This window comes from Oryza glaberrima, chromosome 6 (assembly GCF_000147395.1).
Source record: "Oryza glaberrima chromosome 6, OglaRS2, whole genome shotgun sequence".
Lineage (NCBI taxonomy): Eukaryota > Viridiplantae > Streptophyta > Magnoliopsida > Poales > Poaceae > Oryza > Oryza glaberrima.
In genome coordinates this window covers 11,599,734-11,618,491 of record NC_068331.1, presented here as the reverse complement: position 1 = coordinate 11,618,491, position 18,758 = coordinate 11,599,734, and the positions used below count along the sequence as shown (strand labels likewise).

The 18,758-nt window shown below is 42.8% G+C and overlaps 2 protein-coding genes across 2 annotated transcripts; both read right to left on the bottom strand.

Annotated features, from left to right (window-relative positions):
- Positions 1-154: 154 nt before the first annotated feature.
- LOC127777186 (60S ribosomal protein L31-like) lies at positions 155-2,944 on the bottom strand. The gene is made up of 2 exons (XM_052303727.1): positions 2,747-2,944; positions 155-742 (listed from the first exon to the last, which is right to left on the bottom strand). The coding sequence occupies exons 1-2, from the start codon at positions 2,839-2,841 to the stop codon at positions 463-465; spliced, it is 375 nt and encodes a 124-aa protein (XP_052159687.1). The 5' UTR covers positions 2,842-2,944; the 3' UTR covers positions 155-462.
- Positions 2,945-5,106: 2,162 nt separating this feature from the next.
- LOC127776596 (nuclear poly(A) polymerase 1-like) lies at positions 5,107-11,760 on the bottom strand. The gene is made up of 13 exons (XM_052303030.1): positions 11,323-11,760; positions 10,813-11,198; positions 10,641-10,718; positions 10,449-10,556; positions 10,024-10,086; positions 9,783-9,944; positions 9,431-9,544; positions 9,243-9,305; positions 8,711-9,040; positions 7,921-8,085; positions 6,910-7,845; positions 5,500-5,570; positions 5,107-5,350 (listed from the first exon to the last, which is right to left on the bottom strand). The coding sequence occupies exons 2-13, from the start codon at positions 10,915-10,917 to the stop codon at positions 5,299-5,301; spliced, it is 2,247 nt and encodes a 748-aa protein (XP_052158990.1). The 5' UTR covers positions 10,918-11,198; positions 11,323-11,760; the 3' UTR covers positions 5,107-5,298.
- Between the last annotated feature and the right edge of the window lie 6,998 nt (positions 11,761-18,758).

The window sequence follows — 18,758 nt, the reverse complement described above, 5'->3', positions numbered from 1 at the left end:
GAGAAGCTTGATTACTTGCAATAGCGACCATTGATCTAATAGATCTGTACTCTTTTATCAACACAATTCAACATTATAAATTGCAAGAACTAATAATGTTCGTTATGAGTTGAATTTACTTGAACACTTAAAATTCTAGTGGTAGGCCTCCTGATGATTGCGACAACTATATAGTGGTCATGGACAATGAAATCATACACAGCCACATTCGTTCGAGTTCTGATGTTTTTGCGGAGGTTTTGGTTGCCGCAATGAAATCATACCTGACTAAAGAGCAGCAACATCACTGATCAAACTAAGCACCTGACCTCAACAATATGGCAACCAGAAACAACTGCACTGAATAACTCATAGTTCAGTACCAAAAACCTCTGCTAGTTTACTAATCAAGATCATTCTAGTTCAAACAACTCGTGAACACAAAATTGCTTTGATGCAGGTAAGATCAAAACCTAGGCATGTTTACTCATCGTCCTCGACAAGCTTGGTACCCAGGCCCTTCAACCCCTCTGGGGGAACCTCAGCAACAGTGACCAGAGAGTAGAGCTCCTCCTTCGCATCCTCCTCGTCGTTCCTCCTGCGGGCAATTCTGACACGGACACGCCTTGGAACGCTCCGGATACCGCTGCTCCAGATGTGCTTGTTGAGCTTCACATCAACCCTGACGTCAATGGTGCCCATGGCCTTCTGTGCAAACTTCCTGATCTCCTTGATGGCATTAGGAGCCTTCTTCTTGAAGGTGCTGTGGATTGGGTATGGACAAGTAAGTTACTGATTGTTGCATTAAACAAATATCTTAGTACTATGTAGTTAGCTGTCTACTTATTTAACTATGTAGGTGTCCTAATAACAATAATTTACACACTTCAAAACAAGAATATGTATAGGCCTACATGATGCTGAATTACAGTGTAAAATCAACCAGTAGGCCACAACAATGTACATTACAGACATTAACGAAACTGGTACTTGTATGTATGATATCACTTCAGATCTATTTGAACCAGCTTTGAAAGGGGGATATTAACATATGGCAGCATATTCTCCTGTTCTGACGAAAAAAAACCATTTGGAGCAATCAAATCATTGCATCATCATTACTCAGAAGGAAAGTTCATTAAAATAAGGATGAAAATGGTTGTTTCTGCTGAGCAAGTGATCATAATGTGCATGGCATAAGTGACATGATGAATGTTATAAGTGATATAATGTGCATGTTATAACCACCTAAGTTCAAACCCCAAGTAGTGAACATGGCACTATTATTAGTGACATAATGTGCAGGCTATAACTGCACAAGTCCAATTCCAGTGATGAACATTCAATTTGTGATATAGTGTGCAAGTTATAAACGCCTAGTTCAAACAGTGGTGAACAGGCAGTTGCAACCTTGTGTCATCACAATGAGACAGCAAATATGCTCAAGAATGAAAAGCATCGACATGCCAGGAATGTACCTTCATACATGGTGCATGAATATGACATCACACGGCACAAAGCACAACCTAAAAAAACATAGTTCTAAAAATCTGAAGGCACGCCGTGAAAAGTTGGAAGGCATGAACCCACATGAGGGCATCAAGTCGGATAAAATGTACCACCCAAATGGAACACAAGTTAGCACATCAAGAAGCAACACGTGTAACGATGAGAGGAATCCATCTCCCAGGCATGTAACTGTGCACATCCACGATGTTCAACGACAGGCACCTGACTATACCCGGTTTGACAACATTGTCGGCAAGAATACCACCACGCTGATGATTGCAGCAACGGCGGCAGGTGATAGAAGCATGAATCGGTACTTGTATGTATGATAATCACTTCAGAACTATTTTGAATATTGAGCTTTGAAACGCAAAGATTAGCATATGCCAGCATATTCTCAATTCCAAAGAAAAAAAGAACATATGGAGCAATCAAATCATTGCACCATCATCACTATTAGGGAAGTTCATTAAAATAAGGATAAAAATGATTGTTTGTGCTGCGTAAGTGGTCACATACTCACATAGTGAACATGCCGTAAGTGAAATAATGTGCACGTTACAACCACCTACTTTCAAAGCCAGTATCTGTGAACATGCCACTATTACTAGTGATATATGCAAGTCATAAATGCGTAGTTCAAACACAGTGGTGAACAGTCAACGAGTTGCAACCTTGCCTCATCTGCCTGCCAGGAGTGTACCTTCCTACGTAGCACATGAATCACAACCTAAAAACATGGCTCTAAACACTTGAAGGTAACAAGGCAAAAACCTGGAAGGCATGAACCAACACAAATGACATCAAGCCAGATCAAATGTACCACCCAAATGGAACACATGTTAGCACGTCAAGAAGCAACACGTGTAACGATGAGCGGAATCCATCTCCCGGGCATGTAACTGTGCGCAGCCACGGTTTTCAACGACAGGCACCTGACTATACCCGGTTAGCTAACAATCTCACCAAGAATTCCACGACGCAGATAAACTACTGCAACAAGTACTTCTGCAATCCTAGGTTCCATGTGATCAGAAGAACGAAACAATCTCACCAAGAATCCCACAACGCAGACAAACTACTACAAGTACTACTGCAATTCTAGGTTCCACCGGATCGGCAGAACGAAATGCGGAACTAAGACATGGTAAATCAAAACCTACATGATCCCCACGCACAAATCGGCTACGATTCATTCATTCATCAATTCATCCATACGGGAGCAGCATACATTAGGGCGAGGGAGAGGGGCCGTTACCATCCGTGGAGGCGCTTGTGGAGGTTGATGGTGTACTCGCGGGTGACCACCTCGTCCTTCCTCGCGCCGCCGGGGCGCTGCTTCTTCTCCGCCATCCCTCCCTCTCTCTCCTCCTCCTACGGCTTCTCGCGGCGGCGGCGGCGGCGGCGGCAGCGAGAGACGTGAGAAACCCTAGCCTACGACCACACAAGCCTCTTGTTGGATCGCGTCGTTATATGGGCGGCGCTCGTGGACTACACCGGGCCGGGCCATGTGTGGGGTAAGGGCTGGGCGTTGGGCCGGGCCTCGTGCAATGGATGCGTTTAGGAATAAGTCTATACTGTCTCCCTCATTTTTTGCTATGGGTCGTATGTGATGTCCCCTAACCTCAAAATAGTGTCTCCCTTGACTAACAAAATTTAATTTTTATTTTGACTCTCGCAACGGTTTTGAGAGGGGTTTTGTCGTATGTGGCATACCAATTAGCAAGAATAAATAAAATATACAGTGGGTCCTATATGTAAGTGATCTTTGTCTCCTCTCAAGCCACCGCGTTACGACTCACGCCGACGGCAAGCACCGACACCAGCCTCCTCTTGTATGGTGTTAAATAGGCTGCAAACAACGTCGAGGAGGTGACGGTTGCGGTGGGCGGAGCTTGGGTACATGCGTAGATCGAGCAACTGCAGGCGGATCTCGGCGAACAAGCGGCTAGCCGTGGAGGCCAATGACGGCCATGGTGATGGCAAGGCGGAAATGGAAAGGTGGCAATGGTAGGTGGCTGTGGTGGAAGTGTGTGTCGATTGCGACAGAGTGGATGCCGTGCGTGGCTAGCGGTGAGGAAGATCTGGTAGCAAATGCAGCGGGAGGGAGAGGGAAGAGAAGAGAAAGAGAGAGAAAGGGGTGAGGATAAAGATGAGGAGAACTCATTGGCACGTGGGTTCCATCTGCTGACTCAGCGAGTCGACAGTGGTCAATGTGTCATGCCAGTACAAACCGCTTCGCTAACAACTAAAGATGTCTATTTGCACTGGCTTTTAAAAATGGGAGATATGTTATACCCGGTTTTGCGGCAGGTCCAAAATATGAGGGAGAGAAAGTAGACTTACTTCATGCGTTTAGGCTTTGGAGTTTGGACGCCCATCTTTCTCGTTTAGGCTTTGCGGCAAACGGTACTGAGTAAATGGGTTTTCTTTTATTAATATTTGGGGTATGTTTGTTTAGATTGTTGTTAGCATTTTAGTAAGTTAACAATATTATTAAATTTTGGTAGCAAAGATTAATATATTGTTGCCAAAATTTTCTAGACACCAATATTTGGTAACAAACTAAATGGTTCAACACTAATTTGAACGGGCCTTCCATTTGTTTATTTATAAAAGAAAAGTGAACTTCCATGCGCTGATATTATTTCAACAAAGTAATACTGCCGCCGCCATTTCAAATGGTTATTTAACTCGCACGGTCCACCTTTTTTTTTTTCTGACAAATACAAAGTACAACACAGACACTCACAATGCACGCGCACTCACCCCTATAAACATACGCACGCACGTAAACCCTATCTCCATAAGCATCTTCGAAGACTGGGCCGGATATAACCGGATGAAATGGTTACTTGAGGATCTATAACCATTTCAAATGGGTGGCACTGATATGTGGGCGTTCGTGGTGCCTTTGTGCCCTAATCGGTCTGTTTGCATGCTTCTTCTTCTCTCTAATGCACATATATCCAAACCCACGCCGCCACGTGTACGGTTCCGGATTTTGGCTAGTACAAATGATAACCCATGTGCACGAAAACATATTCCAAGCCCACCGGTGTGCCTATGCATTTTCTAGCCCTAGTGAACGTATCTACATGTAAATTTTGTATAACAACAATGAACTTTCTACATAGAAATTTTACAAATGACTATTGACCGTTCTATGCAAAAAATTCGCACGAGTATTGAACTTTCTAAGCAAAAACTTTCTACTCGATAACTTTCTATATGAGTATAGAATAACTATATATCCAAATTGCTTTTTCTTAATACAACAAAGTCAGACCTTCTACAGATGTATTACAAAATATGTAATAAATCCTTCTAAGATAGACAACGAAAATAAAATTATGATAGAAAAGAGGGCACCAATGACCGTGGCCATTGGGTTTCTAGTGTCTTTATGGCCCATATTGCTCCCATTAGAATTCTCTATAAAAGCCCCCTGTCATGCGATAGAGCTCCTATCGCCGTTTGAAATGATAGTTGAACAACTTTGAACAAAATCATTTCAATATAAAAAAAACTAGTTCTTGTTCACACGCATTCCATAGTTCCATACTTCCATCTCAGCGAATAAAAAGAGCAAGATACAACTCAAAAACACAAAACCCAGGGGCAAAACACGATAATTTTATTAGAACTTGGAATTTTGGATTTTACATCAATATTTAGTTTACATGTTGCTCTATTAGACATTTCAGTGCCTTTTTCCTGCTACCGTTACACAGCTCTACAGGACCGGATAGCTTGAGGCGGCCTCCCTCCCTTGAAGAGAATAATCTCCATGTCTCCAAGCAACTCGATTCATGAAGTTCCTTCAGCAGGTTTGGGTTGCACCACAGTTGACAATCTCAGTCTTGAAAAAACAATTTGTTCTCAGAACAATATATTACAGGTAGGAATTGACAAAAAGAATCAGAACCATCAAATGTACAGATTCATTAGAAATTGCACTGCATTTAAATGAGGAATATATGGACTATTAAACTGTGCAGTAAGAAGTACCTCAAGGGCCTCCTCTGGGTCGTGGACGTTGGTGCAGGAGGGCGAACTAGTGGGGCAGCAAGCTCAAGTGGCTAATTTCAAACAAATGAACAAAACCAGCATTAACATTTAAATGTGTAATATAACAGTAGCAGTTAATCGACATGAAAAAAAAAAGAGAATTTACAGTGTAAGAATGTAAAACAGAAAAGCCTTCATTATAGCTGTCGCAGTTAATCAACATGGGAAAAAAAAAACCAAGAGAACTTATTCAGTGTAATAAGAATGTAAAACAGGAGCCATCATTGACGCCTACCAGCCAAAAAGCATTTCCAGAAATACAATAGATGTTTTCCAGTATAAAGATCGAAACAACATGCCATAGAAGACACATGATAGGCCTTTCTTCTACTTGTATACATAGCTTGACAAATAATCTGTTATGTAATTGATCAACACTGCTTTCTTACAAGACAACAGAAGAGAGGAATACAGTGTACAAATCAATAAATTTTTACACCCATCTTTAAATTGTCTGCTCATGAAAATTGTTACTTACTATGGATACAGCCATACATTATATATATATATATATATATAAAGTTGTGGAATGAAAATTCAAATAAATACAAATGCATTGTAATGTACCATTAAGAAAAACATGACTAAGCTACAAAGTTAAAAGTTTCGAATAGATTACATGTACAGCCTAACTAAAACTAAAGCAGTCTTAACATGCAAAAAAGGCACTTAAACAACAGTTCTGTTCTATTAGAAAAACAAAACACATTAACATTCTAAGAAAAGAAAAGCACCATATTACTTCATCCCTCCTATTCTCATAGATATGTGAATACAAGCAACCAAACATTAAAACTTTCACCAAAGTAATGGCAAATCTTAAGGTTTGTCATGTGAGTATGGCACTTTTATTTGTAATGAAGAATGATTTCATATCATTATATTTTTTTAATACTAATTTGTAATAAGAAATGGTTTATTTCATTATGTTTTTAATAGCTTTTATGTAGTATTGGGCAAATATGTGCATTGGAGTCCATGTCAAACGGCAAGTAAGAAACCGGACACAGTAAAAGCATAAAGACAGTACAATCAACCATGATGCGCCGTGAAGTAAAGTAAATAAGAAAAAAAAATGCTTTCCTGGAATAGGAAGTTTGCAAACAATTGATATAGAGCAATCAATTCTAATAGAGCAGCATTAGGAATCACAGGTAACATCTTATTAAAAAAGTAAAAAAGCATTCATCATTTACCCAAGTATATATGGCATATTTCTACAAAAAAAATGTATTAAAATGCAGGTTAGAATAAAATATAAAGTTAAATCATAAGCCACTATAGTAAAATGCGTAAAACATAATATATAATTGCAGCCTAAAGAAGTAATTCAGATGTGAGGGAACAGACCTCAAGCTCTTCCTCAGCTTTACGCTTCAGATGATTGTTGTCAGGTGAACCTGTGGTTCCTGCTTTGCCCCCATTACTTCCAACTTTATGCTCCAAAGATAATCCTTGATCTACTGCAGTTAAATCTTTCTGATTTACCTTCACTTGATGAGAATCCAGCTCATCAAGTTCATCAGGTACTGCTAGGACAGCTGAAGAGAAATTTGTGGTTTTATTTACAATGATGTCTGCTGGTTTTTTACAAGAACTATCTAAAAGATGGCCCAATCCATTTGTTGGACTTGGATAAACATGGATTGAGTTAGGTGGCATGCTCTCTGGTGGCTTGACTAAATCATGCACAACATGGTTCTCAGGAACAGATGTACTTCCCTTGTAGCTTCTCAAGTGTTCCAGCTCAACAGATTCTGTATGGAGATTTGCATACCCATTGAACATATGGCCAGTTTCTTCACAGGGCAAACTAGAGACCACTGCATTATTTCTTTCTTGCGACTGATAGCCACCATGAGGATCTGACGGAATTTTGTTTACTTCACTACTCTTATATGGCATAGGCTGGGCCATGCTTGGAACATTTCTTTCTTGAACATTAGCTGAAATATTACTTCTTGAAACAGCCCGAGCTTCCTTGCCAACTGTTCTTGATGGGCGAGAAGGACGGATTCCACCAGGAAAAACAAATGATGGGATATCTTTTCTTTTTACATGGGAAACTTCAATTTCCATTCCTTCTCTCCAGTGTTGATATGCATGGATATTGCTTTTAAATTCATTCACAATTGCTCTAATGTCATACTGCTCAGCTTCTTGAGCTTGGCTGATTTGTTTTTTCCAGAGACCCATAAAGTAAAAACAATGCAATGGCCTGGAGCTGTCGATGAAATCTCTAGGATTAGGATGTGAGAGGAGCATCTCACGTGTAAATCGTTCAATCTGAATAAAAGCAAATAAAGGTACATTACAATACAGCTTACTTTCTTAAAAGAAAGAAATGTTTCAGTACATCACCTTTAATACAAGCGTACGAAGCCGGGATTCTACCCAACCTTTCCAATTCCTGAGGTCATCTTCATTTCTTGCTGTGATCTCAATCTTTAGATAATTTCTATACGATTCAAAAAATGGATATGGCTCAAACAAAGCATCCCAGTCTGCTTTCCTTTCGTCTATTGCCTACAATAAGTAATCAAACAGACATTAAATGCAAACATGAAATTTATTTGCAGCGATGATCATTTAAAAAAGTACTGTTTGCTGCAAATATATCACAACATTTAGAAAAGGTATGAATCCTCCGACAAGTACTCTCTCTGGCCAAGAAAACATGTTGTTTCAGACATCTGACTCAAACTTTTAAAACTTTGAACATCAATATGTTTTTAAATATTTAGATTTGATTCATGAAAATCGTGTCTAGATTTTTCTCAAATAGCTTCCAAGTATCACAAATTTGTCAGGTTTTACAAATATTCATAGGAGAAATTAGTTGTCAAAGATGCATTTTGAAAACCATGTTTTCTTGACCATAAGTATTTCAGATGCTTTGTGTTTTTTTCTTTTAGAAACATGGTCAAATGCTCTCATTATATAAAGTAGCGGGCACTGTATCTTAGACTTGTCAGTTTGCCTTTCAGAATTATGAATTTAGGACTGATGCATCAGAAAAAAAATTTATGCTATTTTGCACCTTTGGTTATCCAACAGATCAAAATGATTGACCAGCAGTAAGGCTCCTCTACCAGTTAGCAGCAATTCATGTTTACTACTAAAATAAAAACAACTCTGCAATGAGATGTACCTGACAGATATCAGAAGCTCGTGTGAATTCTTGGACCATCACATGCCTAGTACTGATAGATACATTATAGCTAGAATTCATACTAGGATAAGCAGGTGTAATTATAGGCATATGATGACCCCTGTCTCTAAAATTTCTCCTTGGGTCCCACACAAGAAGACCAAGAGAACCCTCTTCAATATGGCAAAGCATAACAGGATTAGGCCACTTCCACTTGCTGTAGACTTTGAAAAAACGAGATATCAACATGCTTGGTGATGCATTTGGGTATAGTTGACATATACGAGCAACAAGAAGTGCCCAGTTTATACCACCAAGAAACCCTATAACCTGGAAAGAGACATTAACTTTCGTTAAGACAACATGTAAAACAAAAAAAAATCCACACACACACGCACACGCACACGCACATACGCACACATTATGTCTATGCATAGGCCACGAGCCCACAAATAATAAATATGCGAACAACTGTTGATCAGATACACATGGAATGTAATATTGCATGAACAGACAAAAGTCCAGGTCATACATTTGAGTAGACTCCACGGCGTTTTGCCCAAAATCTCATGAATCTCAAGGTTGTCCGGAAAGTCTGCATTTGGAAAGAATGGGTCATGCAAAGTTACTTACTGAAGCGAATAAACGGCCATCATTCCGTATCCACCAAAGAGCATTTAGCATATCATCTGAAAAATAGACAATGCAGGAGGTGCAAACCAGAATATTTGGAACCAATCGTAGAATTTTATCAGTAACTCGGCATCCATTAAGACTTCGGACAGTTTGTTCGTCAACGTTGTGCAATATAGAGTCATGCGAAAGATCCAGGTCCTGCAATGAAATGATGTAGCATTATTAGGGATGCTTATAAGAAAATGATGGAGCAACCAATGTTAAAAGGAAGTGCCATAAAAAACATTCATAAGTGTAATATTGTATTACATCATAAGATATAAAATGGATAAATATAAGAAGTGAGCACTTCCATACAGTCAATGTAGTTATGTAGCATGCAAGAAACCCCAGACTACTGCCTGTTACACTAAGAAAGATATAAAACAGAACTTACCTCAGGAATAACAACATGTGTAAGATTAGCATATAAAAGATCAATAGAGACCCCATTAAGTTTGAATTTCAAAACAGGAACATGAGCATCTGGCACTGGATGTAACTCTGTGACCTCTGGCATATCAACTAGCATATCATAAAGAGCCTGGAAAAAGTATTCCTGCAAAAGAAGTGCATTTTATAAAGCAAACTATGCAATGCACTCAAAATTCCACGAAATCCACAGCAGTTCCTCTTACAGTTCGAGTTGCATGCCTTGGACCCACACAAAGCGTATCAATATCTGCACCAGGGCCATGAACCTAGGAAAATACCAAGGAACAATGTTCACAACTCTTGGCATAGATGGGTACCAAACCAACAAAAACTGCCAACAAGCAAGAATGTCTCAGGTATTGCTAAATTTGAACCTTCATATGCATGCAGCAAAACAGTGTACCTATCAGTGAACCAAAACGAACAGATGTATGTGCATCCAATCATACTGATATCTAATGGCAATGTCAGACAAAACAAGAAAGCAAAAGGATAGTTATCCTATATTTTAATGCAGGACACTTTTCTATTAAACAGCATCAAACCATATAACACAAAAGGTAATGGCTATATTAATTGAACACGATCTTTTACAATCTGAATAAAATATGCATGAGGTGCAAAGTACCCCTAGTCGGTATGAGCCAAAAGTAAAAATCTTTGCGTTTGCTTCTTGCACAAATTGGTCGCCAAAACCACTAGCTCGAGTTGCCTTCTTAATCCAAGCCTTGACAATCTGCCAAAGACAAGGGTTACTAATAATTGCACATCACCTACACAAAGTACAATCAGAAAAGCACACAAAGGACATATGCTCAACCTGGTCCAGTTTGCCTAAAACCTCTTCTCGTGAGACAGCTTCCTCTTGGCTTTCATACAGGCCGGCGTCAGCAAGACACTGATCAGAATCAAAATCACAATACCATTACAAACATAGTGATCAAACAAGAAATTGTCAAAGTCACTTATCGACTAGCCATCCAAACTCCTACCTTCTCAACCTCCTGCGTGCGGACAACATCCTTCTCAGTTGGGCCACTCAATGAGATTGGCTCAGTCACACCGAGGTAGCCATTACCATTGTTACTCTTCGCCATAGAGACAGGTCTACAATAAGCCTCACAGGAATTCTGCTGCCTCTTACTAGCTAGCTCAGAAATTTATTATTTCACTTGCTTTTAACCTTCTTTACAACGTAAAATTCAATCTTTTCCCGAGTCTATCTTACAAACTCCTCTTTCCTATTACCCTAAACCCTTCCAAACATTACAGGAGGAAGGGGAGAATTACATGAACCATCAACAAACAAGAGCACAGCAGCAGCAGCAGCTAGCATCCAGGGATTCCAGGCAGGGGCAGACCTAACACGGGGTTTCAGCTGAATCCCCCAATTTTTATTGGAAACAAACTGTAGTTAGTACCAGACCACGCATCAAATAGGAGCAAATGAATCAATCAATCAAATTCGGAGGAGGGGAAGGCTAAGAGAGAAGATGTAATACCTCCAATCCGACCCGAATCGAGACGGAATCGAATGGAACGAGGTCGGACGCGTCGGCCGCTCCCCCTCCAGACCCGGCCGTGCGCCGTCCCCCACCGTGCCCACGGGCCCGCTCGCCCCCGCGCCGCGCCGCGCGCGAGAGCAGGCGAGAGCCCTACCCTACCTCCGGCCCTGCACAGATTGGAGAGGAGAGAGGAGGAGAGGTTGCGGCGGGGGGGGGGGGGCGCTGGAAGAGAGCGGAGCGATCTAGGGTTCCCGGTTCCTCGCGACGACCAGCGGGCGGCGTTAAGGGCGGTCAGGCCCGAGCCGACGGCGAGCGGCGGCCGGGGGAGGACGAAGCTTCGCGGCGAGCGGCGGCGGCGACGCGCGTTTTTTTTTTTCCTTCGCCGCCGAGGAGAGACGAGCCGACCTGTTTCGTCGGAAGCGATGATGATTTTTGGTGGGGTTGGGGGGGGGGGGGGGGGGGGGGGGGGGGGGGGGGTGGGGGGGGATGGATCAGGTCGACCAGGCCAGGCTGTGGACGCTGCCCCAAACTGCGACCGATGATACGCTCGACACCATAGCGTCCTTTCCGTTTCTGCGATGAGAACTGTGAAGGAAATGTGAAGGAAAATTTTTTAGCAACAGTATCGTTTCCACCAGAGTGGTAAAGATTTTGTCCACCCTAAAATTTTACACCCTGTTATATCGAATATTTGAACATCTACGTAAAATATTAAATAAGTGGAGGGAGTATATTTAAAATTTGGGAGTATTTATTGTAGGACTACTGACCATACTTTTCGGCTGAACTTTTCACTTATTTAGCAATGGAACATTTGGTGTTGGCACGAGTGCATTTCATCAGTGTTAGTTCTATAAAATGTCTTGATAGAAATCTGTCAAATGATCTTCATCTCTGGCAAACAGTAACATGTCATACGAAAATACAGCGGTTGAGGATTTAAATTTTTATTACAACATTGGTAGCTGCAAAACTGAGTTGGACATCAGAAAGCCAAAGAACAGATTTAAATCTCTTGCAAATGCAAGGAATCTTTGCAGCTACATAACAAGCCATGATGCACAGGGAAGTAGAGTAGTAATGTGTCGACGGTGGATACCCGTAGACCGGATATAGAGGGTATTGGGGTACGCTGGTACAAGGATCTACGTAGTACGACATCAAGCAAACAGGAAACAAGGATTATACTAGTTCAGGCCCCTTGATAGGTAATAGCCCTAATCCAGTTGATATGGGATTATATAGTGGAAACCACATATTACAAAGGGAATAGCAGAACTCGACGATACCGACAAGACCGTAGTCGAGTTGGTTCGACTAGATCACCCCGATCAGTTGGTCTCCAAGTAGAACTCGGAGACATCGGACCCCACACGATACAGTAACAACCCAATTTTGTCCGAGTAGGAGTCCTTCCATCTGTGGACTCCATGATGAATTTCCTTAACGTGTACAGGAGACATCCATATACGCGCAGGTATACCATATCAGTGCAGGACGTATATACAAGGGTAGAGGGTATACCTTATCCGTAACCCTGACAGTAGCCCCCGACTTCTGCTTAAATGAACTCATGTAACCGATCGCGACTTCTGATGTCGAGGTCGTTGTCGTTCTCGACTGGTCGATCTCGGTGTGAGAACCGTAGAGACAAGGAGTAATCGACAACGCCATGCGAAGTTCAACGGTCATGAGTGAATTTAAATTGAAGTCCAAAAACTGCTGCGCGTAACGGACCCTGAAATTTCCGGCGGCCATCTCTCTCCTTTCCCTGGAATTCGTACCGTCAGTAGTGCGTCTATTTAAGGGAGTTTTGGGGATCCATTTTGAAGTCCGCCTGCTGCGAAAAACTTTCTAGCCTCCAAGCACTCCTCGTCTTCTTCGCTCCCGCAAAAAACCCTAGCTTGCTCGTCTCGGTCCCTTCTCCGGTGATCTCCGGCGGCAATGGATCTCGACAAGTCCACTTCCACCAGCGCGTCCCTAAAGAAGCTGCAGGAGGATGGTGCTCTCCCTGGCCGCGGGACTATGGAGAGAGAACCAGGAGGTATTGAACTCGAACCTGTCCTAGGCCGCATGGTTGCGGTTGAGGACTATATTCTTTGCGGTTTTCTTTCTCCGCCCTCCGAGTTTCTTCTTCTCGTCTTGAATTTCTACGGTCTTTCTTTGCTCCATCTGAACCCCAATTCCATCGCCTTCCTTAGCATTTTCTCTTATCTTTGTGAGGCCTACATTGGGGTAGAGCCCTTTCTTGATCTCTTCCACTTCTACTATGAGTTGCGCTGGATGTAACTTGAAAAGGTGTCCGGATGCGTCGGCTTCCGGCTTCGGGATGGCCTGAAGTCGTGATACATCCCCTTCCAGTGCCCCTCTTCTCGTAGCAAATGGCAGGCGAGGTGGTTTTATCTTCAGATAGAAAATTCGGATCCGGTCTTTGTTGTTCCTACGCTAGGTTTCAACGCTAGGTGTCATCGTGGTAAGGGATCATCGGGAAGAAACACTTTGATTGTGATCTTTACCTGAAAATGAACTTTATTGAATTTGTAAGATGTCTTACAAGTATGGATACTATTGATTTATACATAGAATTTACGTAATTGATCAATGTTCCAAGAATTTACTAACTCGCGACCATCGCCATCTACAATCTTGAATGCACCTGGCCGCAAAACTTGCGTGATCGTGTACAGTCCTTCCCATTTGGGTGAGAGCTTGTTACGCCCTGCTTGGCTTTGAACCCGTCGGAGGACGTAGTCGCTGATTGAAAGTGTGCGTGCTCTTATGCGCTTCTCGTGGTATCAGCAAAGGGCCTGTTGGTAGCTGGCTGCTCTGACAGCAACTCTTTCTCGATGTTCCTCGAGTAGATTCACGCTGTCGTTTCGCTGCTCCTCCTGATCCTCGTTGGAGTACTTCTGTACTCGTGTACTTTGATGCCGTAGCTCCGTGGGGAGCATGGCTTCTGAGCCGTACATGAGGAAGAAAGGTGTCTCCTTGTTGGACGTTGTCGGTGTGGTACGCACCGCCCATACTACAGAGAGAAGTTCTTCGACCCACTTCTTGTCATGTGACATCAGTCTGTCGTAGACACGGGTCTTGATTCCTTGTAGTACTATGCCGTTTGCCCTCTCAAGCTGTCCATTGCTCTGAGGGTGAGAAACCGAGACGAAGCAGATCTTGACTCCCAATCCAATACAGTAATCCTGTAAGTCGGCACTGATGAACTGGGAGCCGTTGTCAGTTATAATGCGGTGAGGCAATCCATATCTGCAGAATATCCCTTTAATGAATTTGATAGCGTTGTCGGCCTTGATTTCCCCCGTGGGTGTCGCTTCGATCCACTTGGTGAACTTGTCGATTGCCACGAATAGGAACCTGTAGCCGCCCTGTCCTCGTGGGAATGGTCCGAGTATGTCGAGCCCCTAGCACGAGAACGGCCAAGTAAGAGGGATAGTCTGGAGCGCTTCCGCTGGTAGCTTTGCGTGTTTAGTGTGAAATTGACAGCCTTCGAACCGCTGTACCATGTCGCAAGCTTCTTTGAGTGCAGTCAGCCAAAAAAACCCTTGTCGAAAAGCTTTTCCGACCAATGTGCGACCGACAGCGTGTGACCCACAGATCCCTTCGTGTATGTCGATAAGGAGATGTTTTCCGTCGTCGGACGAGACGCATTTGAGGAGTACCCCGTTTGACGCCTTCTTGTATAGATCGTTGCCGATCATATAGTAGATTTTGGCTTGACGGGTTATTTTCTCGGCCTCCGCATCGTCTTCGGGCAACTCGTCGCTACTTAGGAATTTGATGAGTGGGGTTCGCCAGTCTTCTGTGGTCTCGATGTCGGCGACAACGTGTTCTGCCTCTGTAGCCCCCAAGCTAATGTCGGGGACGACTGTGCTATCTTCGCCGTTTGCCTCTTTCACCGATGGCTTTGTCAGGATGTCTAGGAAAGTGCCAGGTTTGAGTGGTGTCACGCCCGGAAACTCACTAGTAATTTCCGAACTTATTTGTGCATAAGACCCTCGTCCAGGAATCAGCCGAGGTACACAAACTGACAATTTAATATACAAATCCATCATAATAACATCGTTACATACTTACAAAAGAAAAGAAAACAGCAGCGGAATTAACGGTCTAGCGATGGCTTTAGCTCCACTCCCACAGGCAGCTCAACTTGGGTATAAGCCAAACGTCTTCTCCTTCTGGATCCTTTTTCTTCAACTGAGGTTGATTGATTATTGCAAGGTGAGCATATGACATACTCAACAAGCCACACAGCAAATATGCAAGTGTACAAGGATACCAAAGGATAGCATAATATAGGCTCATTTGCAAAAGCAGCATTTAGCAAATATTTAAGAATAGTAAAACAGTAGAGTAATCATCAATTTTAATCAACACTGAACAGCACACCCATGCTGCTCAAGCCTAACCATTCTGAACAACCAAACCCGGCTGCACAGATCTAACTCCAAACCAGGAGCTAAGCAAATTATTACCAATTATAACATCAATAATTATTGTGAGAGGTGTGAGACTAATCACGAAAAACATTACTCAACCCGCCCATGACCGCGGGCACGGCTATTCGAATTGTTTTACTCTAGCCAGAGGTGTATCACTGTACCCACAAGACACAGCCTCAACATCATGTCTACCATGCGTCGCGATACTGGAAAGTACCCGAATAGAGGCTGTGACAATATCCTCTGCACAACACAACTCACCACAGTGCACCATTCCTGGATCATAATCACCCCCTCTATAAATATAACCAGAGGCATATATATATATATAGCTTTTAGTTGAACCAAACCAATATAATTCAAGCTCATCAATTTGTTACCCAAAGTATCAGGGAATAGAGTAATCAATGCAAATTGGCCGTAACAAAGGAATAGGTTCACATCACCCGGTGACATTCGAAAATAAATACACAATTGAAATAAAATAGAGAATTTAAATATAGGATCAACATGCTCAAAGGATTGTGTTTGGGATCTGTGTGACTTGCCTTGAGCTTCCTCAAACGCTTCTAAACCTTCCTCAACGTAAACGCTCTCCTCCGGAACGTCGGAAACTAAAACAAATAAATAAAATCAACAAAACAGTACATGTAGATATTTTTAATATGTAGATCTCGATTTTACATGAATTTAGCAACTTGAACCACTTGAATCCGAGTTACGATGATTTAGTTATGAATTTCCAAAGTTTAATCAGATTTCATCTAATACAGAAAAACTAAAAAAAAGATTTATGATGTCACGACGACATCATCGCAGCCATGGCACTGGACCACAACTCCGCCGGCGATAGAGAGCTCGGTTGTTCTATCCGAAGACACCAACACGAAGAGGACGACGACGTGAACTCACCGGTGTAAAGAACAACGACGAACGACGACAAACGACGGCCAGCGACGAGGTCCCAAGGCGGCACGGTTCGGCTCAACGTCGACGGCGGCGCTCCGGCGGTCTTCGGCGGCTGCAAAGGGGCGGCCGGGGTGCTACTCCTCCTGACGAACCCGACGGTGGCGACGGAAGGCGGTGGCGACGACCACAGCAGCGGCGCGGCGCGGCGACAACGACGGCGGCGACTAGGGCTACGCGGTGGCAGTGCTACGGGCAACGGTAGAGCTCGGGACTTGGGGGCAAACGAAAGAGGACGACTAGGGGATGCTTTATATAGGCATGGGTGAGAGAGATCGAACTCAAAACGAAAGGATTTGAGCCAGAAAAATCCGAGGGTTAGGTGGAGAGATAAACTCGAGAACAAATTCGATTCGGTTTATCTGGGCAAAATTGATCTCTGAAACTTTAGGGGAAAGAAAGAGGATAAGGAGGAGATAATTTCCCCTCAACTAATTTTAGGAAAACACAAGAGAAAAGGTCGGATTTGGAGGGGAAAAACCGAGCCAATTCGGTCTCAGGTCGGCTGCCAGAGGTTGAAGACGATACTGTAGCGATAGGGAGAGAAAGTAGACTTTCCGTCTTGGGCTGGCTGAAAACAAAGCAAAGAAAGAAAGAGAAGAAGGAGCTCGGCTGGGCCGATTTGGGCTGCACAGCCGTGCACACAAAGGAGGGAGATGGGCTGGAATCAGCCCACGGCTTAGGGGAAGATTTAAAACTTTTTCCAATTAAAATAATCACTGAAATGATCTTTGAATTGTTAAAAATACTTCCAATGCTCAAATAATTTCAAGAAAAATCCTGAAAATACTTGGACACTCAAAGTACTTAACAAGATTATAATCAGACCATTTAATGATTAATTTAATATGTGGGTAATTACTGAAATGTTCTTTGTATGATTAAAATTAGGAATTGAGCTCCGAAAAATCCGAGAAAATTCCAGAGAGTATAATTAACCATGGAGAATTTAATAAAAATTAAATCCATCCATGCTTAATATTTAGGAAATTTTATTTCCCACATTTAACTTCACTTGTAAATTAATGAACATTTAATATAAATTCTAATAATAATTTATTAAATAATTTATAAATCCTAAAACGAAAATCAGGATGCGACAAGTGGCTCTCGTCTGGACGTACGCCGTGCTAGGTCGTCGGGTTCGATGTTGTCCTTGCAATATACGTGTCGGACTTCGATCCCGTCAAACCTTTTTTCCAGCTTCCTAACTTCTGCGAGGTACTTGGATAACTCGGGGCTAGAGCACTTGTAGTCTTTGTGCACTTGGTTCGCGACTAGTTCGGAATCTCCTTTCATGATTAGTCGTTTGACTCCTAGTGCGGCTGCTGCTCTTATCCCAGCGAGTAGTCCTTCGTACTCGGCTGTGTTGTTGGTTGCCCTGAAGTTGAGGTGAATTGCATGCTTGAACTGATCTCCTGAAGGTGATGTCAAGATGAACCCTGCCCCTGCTCCTTGGCTGTTGAGTGCGCCGTCGAACGCCATTGTCCATGTTTCATCTTCGGTTTGACTGTTCGACCTGTTTTGAGGCATAGTCCAGTCAGCTACGAAGTCGGCGAGAACCTGGGACTTGATGGCTATTCGTGGCACAAAGTGGACATCAAACTGGCTTAGCTCGACTATCCATTTTGCAATGTGGCTGACAACGTCTTTGTTTCTCACGACTTCACCAAGAGGAAAGGAGGAAACAACTATGACCCTGTGGGCTTGGAAGCAGTGGCGTAGCTTTCTTGATGTCATGATTACTGCACAGAGCAGTTTTTGGATCTGTGGAGAGCTTCGCTGACGTAGTAGACTGGTCTTTGCACCTTCTCTCTCTCGACAACAATGACAGTACTCACAGAATATGGCGTGGCGGCGATATAGAGGAATAATTCTTCATTAGGTTGGGGAGCAACACGTACAGGGAGATTTGACAGGTAGCGCTTGAGAGCAATGAACGCCTCTTTGGCTTCCTGTGTCCATACAAATTTATCTTGTTTCTTCAGCAGAGCGAAGAAAGTTTGTACTCGT

Bases quoted from the DNA above. Each gene is read 5' to 3' on its own strand.
- LOC127776596 (XM_052303030.1), bottom strand. From the start codon at position 10,917: ATGGCGAAGAGTAACAATGGTAATGGCTACCTCGGTGTGACTGAGCCA. The intron at 10,557-10,640 runs GTTGAGCATATG...TGTCTTTGGCAG, and splicing joins TTTTAGGCAAACTGGACCAG to ATTGTCAAGGCTTGGATTAA. The intron at 9,306-9,430 runs GTTTGCACCTCC...TTCCAAATGCAG, and splicing joins GATTGGTTCCAAATATTCTG to ACTTTCCGGACAACCTTGAG.
- LOC127777186 (XM_052303727.1), bottom strand. From the start codon at position 2,841: ATGGCGGAGAAGAAGCAGCGCCCCGGCGGCGCGAGGAAGGACGAGGTG. The intron at 743-2,746 runs GTAACGGCCCCT...CCCAATCCACAG, and splicing joins CACAAGCGCCTCCACGGATG to CACCTTCAAGAAGAAGGCTC.